The sequence below is a fragment of the Rhinolophus ferrumequinum genome, chromosome 28 (assembly GCF_004115265.2).
Source record: "Rhinolophus ferrumequinum isolate MPI-CBG mRhiFer1 chromosome 28, mRhiFer1_v1.p, whole genome shotgun sequence".
Classification (NCBI taxonomy): domain Eukaryota; kingdom Metazoa; phylum Chordata; class Mammalia; order Chiroptera; family Rhinolophidae; genus Rhinolophus; species Rhinolophus ferrumequinum.
In genome coordinates this window covers 1,370,902-1,384,208 of record NC_046311.1, presented here as the reverse complement: position 1 = coordinate 1,384,208, position 13,307 = coordinate 1,370,902, and the positions used below count along the sequence as shown (strand labels likewise).

The 13,307-nt window shown below is 47.7% G+C and overlaps 1 protein-coding gene across 4 annotated transcripts in view; it reads left to right on the top strand.

Moving 5' to 3' along the window:
• Positions 1-13,307, top strand: part of IL16 (interleukin 16) — a 72,332-nt gene that overhangs the window by 16,000 nt on the left and 43,025 nt on the right. For 3 of the 4 annotated variants that reach the window (XM_033100248.1, XM_033100247.1, XM_033100249.1), the window contains exon 2: positions 5,440-5,852. In XM_033100248.1, coding sequence (XP_032956139.1) covers positions 5,440-5,852 — 413 coding nt within the window. Of the gene's footprint in view, positions 1-5,439; positions 5,853-13,307 lie in introns of those variants that run through there. The other variant, XM_033100252.1, reaches the window with a different exon arrangement.

Genomic DNA, 13,307 nt, shown 5'->3' with positions numbered 1-13,307 from the left:
ACAAAACGACAGAAAGAAGAGCACACAGTGGAGATAGGAAAATCAGAAAACTTTATGTACCCAGTAAAAGCATTGACATAACGTGAAACAAAAATTTTGGAAGTGTGTTACAAATACGGTGCCAGACGTCAGTACACACCGCTCTAAGCTTTTTCAGATTAATTAGACAAAATATGAAGATTTTGAGGTTTTAAATCTATGACTTACAAGAGTGAATATACCAGCCTCCCCTTCCACCCCCCAAAAAATGTTCACATTTTAAGAGATGGATCTATGGATTACTTTTGGAAGTTGAATTGAATTGCAGTGACAACGTGCAGTATGACGTTCACTCAAAAGATGGCATTACTCAAGTGACTGCCAGCTCCATTCGTTGTAGTATAATTTTAATAACAGTTTTTTCTTTTCTTAAAATGTGTGTACATTTTTTGGCACCCGCTGTATATTTATATATGTGTGTTTTAATATCATGTTTGAATACATACATATTTGAAACTCCAGAGAATGATCATTCTTTTCAAATGTGCACAGAACATTTAAACATTTAGTCACGTCACATACTGACTTACAAAGTAAACCTCAATAAATTCCAACAAATAAAGTGTCCAGGGCACATCCTGTGGCTACGATACAATTAAACTGGAATTTTCTAATAAAAAAATTACAAGAACAACAAGGGTAAATCTTGGAAATTTAACCACAAGAAACGAACAATAATCACAAGCAGTCTTAAAGAACTGAGTTTAAATTGGAAATCAAAATTGCAATTACCATTTCTACCCTGTTCCTCAAAAATAAGACCTAGCCGGACAACCAACTCTAATGCATCTTTTGGAGCAAAAATGAATATATAAGACCGGTCTTATATTCATTTTTGCCCCAAAAGTGCATTGGAGCAGATGGTCCAGCTAGGTCTTATTTTCTATGAAACACAGTACAATAACAATTAGAACATTATATTTAAACATTCATGGGTTGCAGCCACAGGGTTCCTCAGAGGGGACTTTCTAGCAATGACCAAGTGGCAATAACAAGCAGCCAATAAGCATTTCAATTTATTATCACAAAGTTGCTGCTAGGTGGCTACTACAATCATCCCCATTATACGGATGAGAAAACTGAGTCACAGAAAAGTCAAGTAGATTTTCAAGGTCAGACACTTAGTAAATAATTGGACTAGGATTAGAAGCCAGGTATAGCTGGGCTCCAAAGCCTGAGCAGGTAACAACTGCACGCTACCCTGATACTTCTGAAATAGAATGAGTGGATGTGAGGAAAGTAAATATTAAACTCTAGAAGATAGAAAAAAGAACAAAAATATAAGAAATACAGGAAGGGAAAAATAATAAAAATAAATACATTAGAAAGCAAAACAAAACAAAAATAGTCGATGTTTTCACTAAAGTCTAGGAAAGAGTCCTTTGAAAGCACCAGTAGGACAGATCTCCGGGAAGGTAAATCAGAGTGAAATGGAGGGAGACCAATCACGCATAGAGTTTCAGAGAAAAATTGTTACGTTGTGAGTCTGTAATGGACAACTCTATAGTTATACATTTGAAAATCTGAATGAAAGGGTTGTTTCATGACAATGTAAGTTGATCAAAATTGACCAAGAAAAGGTTTATAAAATTAAATAAACCTATAACCCAGGAAGCAATGGAAACTTTCAAAGAACCCCCTCACAAGAGATGCCAAGACTACTGAAAGTATTTTATGAAAAATTATTTTAAGCTTTTATGGGCTAGATGTAGTTTAAACTGTTAAACTATTTCAGAGAGTAGGAGGAGCTGTCTGGCCTCCTGACTCTTTTTACCCTGTCTTTATAACCTAAGCGCGAAAGGAGACGACAGACTGTTTGTACATGTGAATATAGATACAAAAACCCCAAACAAAATGTTAGCCACCTCCGTCCAGTTCTCTATTAAAAGAATTGTGCACTGTGATCCAAGGAGACTTAAAACAACAGCAAAACATAGGTGACTCGGTCGTAAAAAGCCATGAATCTGTTTCTTCACATGGAGAGAACGAGGGGCGTCATCCCCGACCAGGCCTGGGAGCTGAGCAGGCTTTTAGTGAACAACATCCATTCTTGTGAAGATCCTTCCCAAATCATGATTGATGGAATAGCTCCTGAATGTGACAAAAAACAATTTTATGTCAATATGTAGCAGGCAGTATCTTGCCAGAAAACGCCAGAGGAATGTCCATTCATGTCTAGAAAAAGACGTGGAGCACCTCTGTTACAGCCATTATTTACCAATGTTCTGGAAACTTTCAGCAGTAAAATTAGAAAATAAAATGAAGTAAGTGGTATATATATTTTAAAATGAAACAAGTTTATTAATATTCAGAGATCACATGGTTGGAAACTCGAGTGAAGTTGTTGAATAGTTACTAGAATTAATAAGAGATCTGTAAGGTTGCCAGTTATAAAAAACATACTTATATTCAAAAGTCATAACTTGTATAAAAGCAGTAACCAGCTAGACAGTGTGTTTTACATGTGGTTCTATTCAAAATAGAAACAGTAGTGCTAAGAAATAGGTAATTAGAGATATTTAGAGCCTATATGAAGAGTATAAAATTTGATTGAAGGAACCATAAATTTGCTCCCTTCATTTCTTATCTCTGAGTCATTCTTCAGTGGAAGCCAAAGTTAACCCCTGGGCTGGAGCGACCAAACTTTAAAAATTGCCTTTGATACAGGACACTGTCGGAGAATTCAAAAATTTAAAACATATTTCATCAACTCGTTCCTTTCTGCATGTGGTTATTTACCCTCCAAGTTCTCAGTGAATTAAGTGTATTTTATCCAGATGGAAGCATGGTGGCCTCTCCTCCCGTGGGTTAGCTTTGCAGAGCGACAGACTCAAGAATTTCTGAACATGTGCTTGCTGAAGAAGCAAGTGGGAAGGGAGCAAGGGAGGGAAGGAGGGTGAAAAGGAAGGGAGGGAGGGCAGGAAGAAGGGAGGGAGGGAGAGAGGTCTGACTTAGTGACCCTGCCCTCTGGAAGTTTTTCGATCCTTTGAAGGAAATAACTGTCCCTTTCTTAGCACTTCAGCTCTGTCCTTCTGGCGTGGCACTTTCTATGCAGATGACAACACAACCATCCACTGGGAACTAATAATGAGTCAGTCCTCACGCTCCTTGCGGGGTCTCCCTACGTGAGGGGAGAACCTTCCAGCCCTAGCATTCTGTGGAAGGTTCAACGACAAGATAGACATGGTCAGGTTTGCAGGAAAGGTGGTCCAGAGAGTGGGAGAGCCGTTTTCTGGGGAAAGCGGGTCCCTTGGACTTTTTGCTGATCCTGTGATCAGCAGCAGGTGATCCTATGTCACCTGTGAGGTGACAGTGCTGATCCTCTGAGCTTAGCCATGTTGGGTACCCGAGGGAACCCACAGGGCTGTTCTGTGGAGGATCCACTGGGGACACAGAGAATCTGACAGGAGTTCGGCAATGGCTCACGGAGCGTGGGGCCAAATCGGAGAAAACACGGGAGTTCTGACCTGTGGAGGCAGCTGGGATGGGGGATGGCCTGCCCTCCAACTCTGCTGACATTTGGTTCCATTAGGAAGCAATAGTTGCTTCCAATGTCCTGAGCACAATTACCAAAGCGAAGCGAAGCCATGTGACCTCGCTGCTGTGTTTTCAATTACTCTCTCTCCCTCTCTCTCTCCTAAGCCGGGCCTACAGGGAAACCAAGCTCTCACAGAAGTCCAGTTCTGGCTTCCCCTCTGCAGCCTGTCCCCCCCTTTGTCTTACACATTTCCGTAAAGATGAAGCTCATTTGGAAAATCACCATTGCTCTTAACCAGAGGGTTAACCTTTGCCCCCAGCATGCTGCCAGCCTCCCATCCCGGGCACCCTGCTGTCCACATGGGCCAGGGCCGCACAAGTCACGGCTCCCTCTGGAAAAGCTAATTTGCAAAAACCGCCAGTACTCATCAGACACTCTTGCAGACGGTCCCCTGGCATTAGCACAGTTCCACACGCAGCCGGCTTTTCCACCACGGAGTGAAGTGCACAGCCTCGCGCTGGTCCCAGCGGTCCCCAAATGTTTGTGTTCCTGGTAAACGCCCAGTGCGTGAGCTTGCCTTTGTCTGGACAGCTATTGTGGGTTGGGATATGTGGGAGCGCATATGGAGGACAAAGGGGATTGAGTTTGCATTCCAAGGATCCATGCAGACTATGGCAATGCTGGGGGGGAAACAATGCAAGAGGCTGTTATGCTAGAGCCCAGCGCTGGAGGGGAGGAGAGCTTGAGCCTTCACTGGGGGTACTGGCTCCTCTCCTAGTCTTGGGGTGGGATAGATGACAGCTTCAAAAGCCTCTTGGCCCTTGGATGTCAACGTTTTCCATGCCCTATGCCAGTAGAATCAGAGCGAAAAACTATTCCAGGACCTTTTTTTTTTTTTTAAGCAAAAAGAGGAATCTCTTAGTTTGCAAATCTGAACAGAGCGATGGCTTCAGGCATGGCTGTATCTAGGTGCTCATGTCATCTGGACTCAGTCGTTCTCTCTCTCTGCCCTCCTTCCTTTCTCTCCACGTCTCTCCCTGCCTCTGTGAGGTCTGTACCCCTGTGTGAGCTTCCTTCTCAGACAGCCCTCTCCACTTGGCAGCACTCGTTAACCACACGTCTGTATCCTTCCTGTTTAACACCAGTAAAAAAACAGGAGGATTTTAACACAAACTTTGATTAACTTTCACTTCCTAATATGCCTAAGCGACTGGTGTCGGCTGTGACCAGCACATGTGTGTACACACACACACACACACACACACACCTTTTTCTGCGAGTCCCAGGTGAACCCTGGAGAGGCCTCATGAAGCTGAACAAGCTGGAACGAGGTCTGGATATATTTCTACTTACGGTGGCACTGGTGTTAACAGGTTACGAGGGCACAGACGTCCGTGGTCCACACTCTGGGCTCCGTGAATTCTGGGTTTTCTTTGGCGACGCCACAGGAGGCATGAGGGGAGTGCCAGGGGACAGGCAGGTGACGCTGTCTCCCTTCCACCCTCTGGCCTGCGCTGGATTCCCTGTGACCTGGATTCCCTGTGACCTGTCTGAGGAGTGGCTTTTAAGTGTAAATGTCTCAAGCACAGGTTCCAATCTCTAAAGCCCCTCCTGTGACTGACTGCTGGCTCTGCTGCTGGTGGTCTTTGTGGCTTTGACCTTGCATTTCCCTTCTCCGTGCCTCAGTTTCCCTGTCTGTAAAACGAGGGTTTGGATCAGAGGAGCTTTCGCCTCCATGAGCCTGGGAGTGGAGAACCCCATTTGGCCAGCACCCTGGAAGGGCCTGTGACCTTGAAGGACAGTCACCCCGTGTGTCCTGCTGCTCGGGCACGGGGCACTCGTGGCTCAGCTCCAGGACTCACGTCTAGCTCCACTTGTCAGCGGCAACTCACACGGCTTCTTCTGTGTCCTCTCTCCTCCAGGGACCCATGAAGGGGTGGCTAAGCCCAGTCCAGTCACCACCCGTCCACCAAGGGCCAGAGATCAGGAAAGGAAGAAGGGCAGCTTCACTTCGTCCCTGAGGATGGAGCCACACAGCCGTTCTGGAAGGAGCAGAAAACCCACCAAGCTCCGGGCTCTCTCCCGGTCCCTGATGCTCTGCAATGCCAAGACCAGCGACGACGGCTCCAGTCCCGATGAGAAGTACCCAGATCCCTTTGAGATGTCTCTGGGCCAGGGCAACGAGGGGATTTTCCATTCCTCTGTGCAGCTGGCAGACACGTCGGAGGCCGGGCCCGGCAGCCTCCCTGACCTGGCGCCGTCCTCTGAGGCTGCTCCCATCCCAGCCGCCTGCAGCGATCGCGGCAAGGGCTGCAGGAGGACGTTCTTCACGAAGGTACGCCCGGGTCTGTGGGCCGGAAGAGCCTGTGGCTGGTTCCTGCTGCTGTGAACCGGAGTCTGGGAGCCCTTTTATTCCACAGGCAGGAGGGCACAGGGGTCTGATTCTGAACAAGGAACAATGTGAGGCAGGGTCCCTGGAAGGACAGCAGGGACCGTGGCAGTGGGGTGAGGCCCAGCTGACCTTGCCCAAGACGTTCTGTGAGATACCATGTGGGCCCGAGGTCAGCTGAGCCTGTGTCCCTGCTGGGACGTGCCAGCTGCATGGTGGGGGCGGGTTCTCACGTCCAGATGGGCCATATGTGGCACACCACCGGCGAATCCCATCACACCCAGCGAGAGCCTGTGAGAGTCTGACTTCTGGGGCCTGGGCAAGGGAGGGGTCTGTGTCAGGCGGGCAGGGGTGTGGGCCGGTGCGTTTGCCCCAGGTGCTGATGGTGGGCGTTTCCCGGGTCCCCTGCCAGTTCCAGCACAGAGCTGAGTGCTGAAGGGGCACGCGCAGCCATAGGGACGCGGGGAGGGAAAAGCAAGCAGCCTTTGGAAAGCCAACTCAGGACGTTTCCTCCCGTGTTGGACCATATCTCTCGTTGTGCTGTCAGAGTGAGGTGGCAGAGGCAGGGCACCACGCGACAGGCCGAGTCAACAACTGTACTCGGCAGTTGTTTCCCGTCAGTGCTGGGTGCTCAGTCTTCCTTCCCTCAGAGGAGGGATTTCCAAAGGGTCTGAGCAGCCCTGTGCTGTGGAGCTCGCGGGGCTCGCTCAGTGATGGCCCCCGCAGGGCTGCTCCCACAGCCCACTGCCACGGCCCCGTCCCGCGGGGCGCAGTCACATGACTGCCAGCAGCGCACAGGGAAGGGGTCGCAGTACCCTCCGAGGGACCCGGCGCCGCTGCACAGCTTGCCTGCAGCGGAGCAAGATCCCTGCTTCACACGCGCCTCGTAAACAGCGTCACGTATCATCACGTAAGGGCTCAGGCCCTGGGGGGCGGGTAACCCCGACATCCACACACAGGCAGCCCAGGCTGCTCCGGCACCCGCTCTGATTGTACTGTCAGTCAGGGTAGAAGGTGGCAGCCACATTTATTCATGGCAGTTTCAGGCTATCCAGGTTAGAGCTCAGATAAATGCAATTCGAAAATCATTTCGCGATTCCAGCAGACTCCTAGAATGAATTACTCACTTGCTTCTATTTCTTTTTTTTTTTTTTTTTTTTTAAGATTTTACTGGGGAACAGGACTTTATTGGGGAACGGTGTGTACTTCCAGGCCTTTTTTCCAAGTCAAGTTGCTGTCCTTTCAGTCTTAGTTGTGGAGGGCGCATCTCAGCTCCAGGTCCAGTTGCCGTTGTTAGTTGCAGGGGGTGCTGCCCCCCATCCCTGGCAGGAGTCGAACCAGCAACCTTGTGGTTGACAGCCCGTGCTCCAACCAACTGAGCCATCCGGGAGCTCAGCGGCAGCTCAGCTCAAGGTGCCGTGTTCAACTTTAGTTGCAGGGGACAGAGCCCACCATCCCTTGCGGGACTCGAGGAATCGAACTGGCAGCCTTGTGGTTGAGAGCCCACTGGCCCATGTGGGAATCGAACCGGCAGCCTTCGGAGTTAGGAGCACAGAGCTCCAACCGCCTGAGCCACTGGGCCGGCCCCACTTCTATTTCTTTGCACAAGTATTTCCTGAGCACCTACTGTGCTCCTGAGCACCTACTGTGGGAACCTGCTTAAGTGGGTGGGAACTGCTCTCCAGGGGGGCTGTGGGAGGCACCCGGGAGCACGTGTCGTGTCGGGGTGGGAGGCAGGAGCCTTGCCTCTGCCCTCCGGCTCCTCCCCTTCTGTTCGGCCTGGGTGAGCCCTGTAAGTACTCACTGTGAGGTGCTCCCCAGGGAAGGGCTCTGGAGCGGCTGGGGATGGGGCCACGGTGAGGAGGAGGCGTCGCTGCCCCTTTTAAAAAGGTGATCGTGAGGGCTCCTCTGAAAGTGGCATTTGAGCAAGGGCCTAGTGAGTGAAGCAGAGGACTGAGTCATGTGACCATCTCAGGGAAGGGCATTGCAGGCAGAGGGAACAGCATGTGCGAAGACATGAGGAAAAGCATCGAGGAGAAGGGCATCAGGGAAAGCGAGCCACAGGCGGGTGCCAGCCGGGCCTGACCTGGAATCTTACGCTAAGAAGAATGGGGAAAGGTAGGAGGAGTGAGCAGGGGCCTCACACCCTATGAGGGGCACTCTGGCTGTCGGGCAGAGAATGGTGTGTCGGGGCTTGGCACTAACCCGGCCGGAAGTGACGTGGCTCAAGCTAAGATGGTTGTGGTGCAGGCCCCAGGGCCGGGATCTGTTTTCAGGGCAAAGCCACCCGGACTTGTGATGGAACGATGGAGAGAGAGAGTGAGTTGTCACAGCTCTTCCATCGTCTCCCTTGCCCCAAAACCGTGGAAAGAAGGGGGTCACAGGGGCATTATCGTTGCTGGGGGGGGGGCTCCTTCCTTGACTGCTTGGCTGTGAGTCCAGCTCTTGCATTTAGCAGCTGTGTGGTCCTGGACAATCAGTCTGCCTCTCTGGGCCTCAGTTTCCTTACCTGTGAAATGGAGAGTGTTACTAATACGTGGCTCGCACGCGTTTTATCGGGATGAAGTGGTAAGCACTTCCGTGAGCAAAGCTGCCTATGTCAGCACCGTGCCCCAGCCGTTGCCTGAGCTGCAGGGTTCGCATTTCTGTGGTAGGATGGGGACACTGACCCATGCGGAGTGACTGAGTAACCGGTGAGTCCCGTGCGGGCAGGGTGGGGGAGCTGTAGCTCTCGCGGTGCTCACAGGCTGGTGATGGAGAGAGACATGCACAGAACGCGTCGTCCTGCTTCAGGCCGTGGGTACAGGCGTGTGTGGGAGTCCTGCGGGCGCTGCTGAGAGCAGGGCATCCAAGTAAACAAGTCCAGACAGCCGTGCATGGTGTGGACGGGGAGGGGGACGGGCAGGCAGGGAGGCTGGGCAAAGGCTCATTCGCTCGGGGTGGAGGCGGGGGGCGGGGGCCAGCATGAGGCAGACAGGTGGGGCCAGTGCAGAAGCCCAGGTCTCCGTGTTCCTGTTCTCAGGGGCACAGGAATGAGTTCTAAGCAGGTGAGGGATCCAGTGGTCTGGGCAGGTCCCACAGCAAGAGTGCCAGGGCGCAAAGGTCAAAGGTGACAGTTGGGCCCAGTATCGCCTTCTCACAGAGACCCTGCCAGCGTGCCCTGGCTCCTTCACCCGGGCGTGACTCAGTTGGCCCTGTCGGGCCCCCTCAGCCTCCAGCAATGCCATGGTTACACTGATTTCAAAACAGCATCTGGAAGGCGGCCCTGTGACATCAGCCTCTCCTCTGGAAACGCCTAGTGTGAAAACTAAAGAGGAAGTTATATAAACAGTCAAGTTTAAAAAAAAACACGCCTCATTGGATGTGTGGCGATGGGCACAGCCTGGCCTGAGTAAGTCAGGCCCGGGAAGTGCAGAGCCGGGAGCGGGTACCCAGCTTGTGCTGTGTGTGAAGCTTCCCTGGGGCCCCTTCTTCAGGGGAACTCCCAGGCCCCTGGGGACGAGAGTAAATGGGAGGGACCGGGCCAAACCAGACTGACCTTGGCGAGGAGGAAATGCCTGGGCTCCTGGGCTGCTCCAAACCCGCTAGCCATCTGTTCCAGTGGAAAGGATTTTACGTAGGACGATGTCACGGCCTGCAAGGGGTGAAGTTTACCCAAAATCTCCCCGTCTCCTCTTTGCTCTTTCTTTCTCCTCCTTCCTTCATTTCATCAAACATTGGCCAGACACCTGCTCTGAGCTACCTTCTGGGGATGAAGAAACACGATGGCACTAGTAACAGGCTTTATGTTCTGCAGCGTGGAGCTCGACCTGGAGGTGACTGGGTCCCCCCAAATCCCTGTGACACGGAGAGATCCAGAACAAGACAGTGAACTTGGGTCAAGCTCAAGCTCCTCCTGTCAGTCTGCCCGGGGCTCAGTGCACCGGGGACTCCGGTGGTGTGTCCCTGGAGAGTTAGGAGGGAGCCTGGTGGTGGGTGTGCAGGTGGGAGGGGCGGAAACGCAGAGGGCACGAGCGGATGGGGAGCCACATACCACGGACCTAACCTGGCTCTGGCTCCATGTTGGCAGAGGGAGCCTTTTAAACACATTATTGTCTGCAGCAAGGGCAGAAGGATAGTTCCCCGCGTGTCTTCTAGAAGCTTTGGTTTTTGTCTTTCACATTTGGATCTTTAATTCATATGAAGTGGATTTTGTATACATCGTGCGATACACAGGAAACTATTTTTCCTCTATGGATATCCACTTGACCCAGCGCTGTTGTTTGAAAAGCCTGTCCTTACGTCACTACACCATGCCGTGTTTTTTAATGAGTTAAGGAATTTACACACATATATATGTCTATTTCCGGTCTATCCCTGCTGATCCATCAGTCTCTTGTTTTCTGTGCAGTAATATCATAGTTTTAATTATGAGAGGTTTATAAGTTTTTGATGTATGGGAATGTAAGTCTTCCCACTTTGTTCTTCAAACTAAACTTGGCTATTCTGTTGGGATTTTTATTGGAATTGCATTGACTCTGTAGATCTTTTTGAAAAGATCTGAATCTTTACAATGTGGAATCTTCCAGTCTTTTACATGATATATTTCTCTACAGTGTGGCTGGATTTTTTATTTTTTTATTTTTGGTTTGTTTTTCAGCATACACAGCCATTTTTTTGACCATTTAAAATTTTTTTCAATTGCAGTTGACATTCAGTATTGTCTTAGTTTCGGGTGTATAGCGTAGTGGTTAGACATTTCTATAACTTACTAAGTGATTCCCCGAGAAGTCTTAGTACCTACCACACACCATCCATAGTTATTACAGTGTTATTAACCATATTCCCTGTGCTGTGCTTTACATCCCTGTGACTATTTTTATAATTGCCAATTTGTACTTCTGAATCCCTTCGTCTTTTTCACCCAGTTCCCTCCCCAACCACCCTCCTCTCTGGCAACCATGAGTTTGTTCTCTGTGTCTGTGAGTCTGTTTCTGTTTTGTTTGTTCATTTATTTTGTTTTTTAAATTCCACATATAAGTGAAATCATATGGTATTTGTTTTTCTCTGTCTGACTTGTTTCACTAAGCATAATACCCTTTAGGTCCATCCATGCTGTCACAAATGGCAATATCGCATTCCTTTTTATGGCCGAGTAATATTCCATTGTATACATGTGCTTCTTCTTTATCCATTCATCCATCAGTGGGCATGTGGGTGGCTTCCACATTTTGGCTATTACTAGTAATGCTGCAATGAACCTAGGTATGCATGTATCTTTTTGAATTACTGTTTTGGATTTCTTTGGATAAATACCCAGGAGTGGAATTGCTGGGTCGTATGGTTCTATTTTTAATTTTTTGAGGACCCTCCATACTGTTTTCCATAGTGGCTGCACCAGTTTGCAATCCCACCAACAGTGCACGAGGTTTCCCTTTTCTCCACAGCCTCGCCAGCACTTGTTTGTTGATTTATTGATGAGCCATTCTGACAGGTGTGAGGTGGTATCCGTGGTTTTAATTTGCATTTCTCTGATGATCTGGGACATTGCGCATCTTTTCATATGTCTGTTGGCCATCTGTATGTCCTCTTTGAAGATATGTCTATTCAGGTCCTCAGCTCATTTTTAAATCAGATTGTTGTTTTTTTGGTGTTAAGTTGTATGATATCCTTATATATTTTGGATATTAACCCCTTATCAGCTGTATCATTGGTGAACACCTTCTCCCCATTCAGTAGGTTGTCTTCTCGTTTTGTGGATGGTTTTTTTCACTGTGTAAAACCTTTTTAGCTTGATGTAGTCCCATTTGTTTATTTTTGCTGTTTCCCTTGCTGGAGGAGATATATCCAAAAAAATACTGCTAAGCGCTATGTCAGAGAGTTTACTGCCTATGTTTTCTTCTAGGAGTTTTATGGTTTCAGGTCTTACACTTAAGCCTTTAACCTATTTTGAGTTTATTCTTGTATATGGTGTAAGTTTCATTTTTTTCAGTGTATCTGTCCAGTTTTCCCAACACCATTTATTGAAGAGACTGTCTTTACCCCAGTGTATGTTCTTGCCCCCTTTGTCATAGATTAGTTGACCATGTAGGCGTGGGTTTATTTCTGGGCCCTCTGTTCTGTTCCATTGATCTATGTGTGTTTTTCTGCCCGTACCATGCTGTTTTGATGACTGTAGGCCTGTAGTATAGTTTGATACCAGGTAGCGTGATACCTCCAGCTTTGTTCCTCTTTCTCAAGATTGCTGTGGCTATTCGGGGTCTTTGTGGTTTTGTATAAATTTTAGGATTATTTGTCATAATTTTGTGAAAAATGTCATTGGTATTTTGATACAGATTGCTTTGAATCTGTAGATTACTTTGGGTGGTTTGAGATTTTAACCATGTTAATTCTTCCTATCCATGAGCTTTCATTTATTTGTATCTTATTCAGTATCACAGTTTTCTGAGCCCAGGTCTTTTACCTCCTGGGTTAAATTTATTCCTAGGCATTTTATTTTTTTTGATGCAGTTGTAAATGGGATTATTTTCTCAATTTCTCTTTCTTATAGTTAATTATTGGTGTATAAAAAGGTGCAGCCATTTCCTGAATATTGATTTTGTATCCTGCTACTTTGCTGAATTCATTTGTTCTAATGGTTTTTTGATGGATTCTTTAGGATTTTCTCTATATAGTATTATGTCATCTGCCAATAATTCCAGTTTTCCTTCTTCCTTTCCAGTTTAGATGCCCTTGATGTGTTTTCCTTGTCTGACTGCTGTGGCCCGGGCTTCCAGGACTCTGATTAAAGGTGGTGAAAGTGGACATCGGTCTTAGTCCTCATCTGAAGGAGAACACTTTTAGCTTCTCCCCATTGAGTATGATGTTTGCTGTGGGTTTGTCATTTATTATCCTGAAGTGTGTTCCTTCTAGTCCCATCTTTGTTGAGAGTTTTTATCATCAGTGGTTGTTGGATTTTGTCAAATGCTTTTTCTGCATCTTTGACATGATCGTATGATTTTTATCCTTCATTGTGTTACTTGATTTGTGGGTACTGAACCACGTGATATTGGTTTATGATCTTTTGAATAGATTGCTGAATTTGTTTGGCTGATATTTTTCTTGAGGATTTTTGCATCTGTGTTCATCAGGGATATTGGCCTATCATTTTTCTCTTTTTTTTGTAATGTCTCTGTCTGGTTTTAGAATCAGGGTAATGCTGGCCCTGTAAAACGAGCTTGGGGGTCTTCCCTCCTCTTCAATTTTTTGGAAGCGCTTGAGAAGGATAGGTGTTAGGTCTCCTTTGAATGTTTGGTAAAATTCACCTGTGAACCCATCTGGTCCAGGACTTTTTTTGTTGGGAGTTTTTTGATTACTGATTGAATTTCATTGGTAGATATTGGTCTGTTCGTTTGGACACTGCTTTTTGAATAATCATAGCTC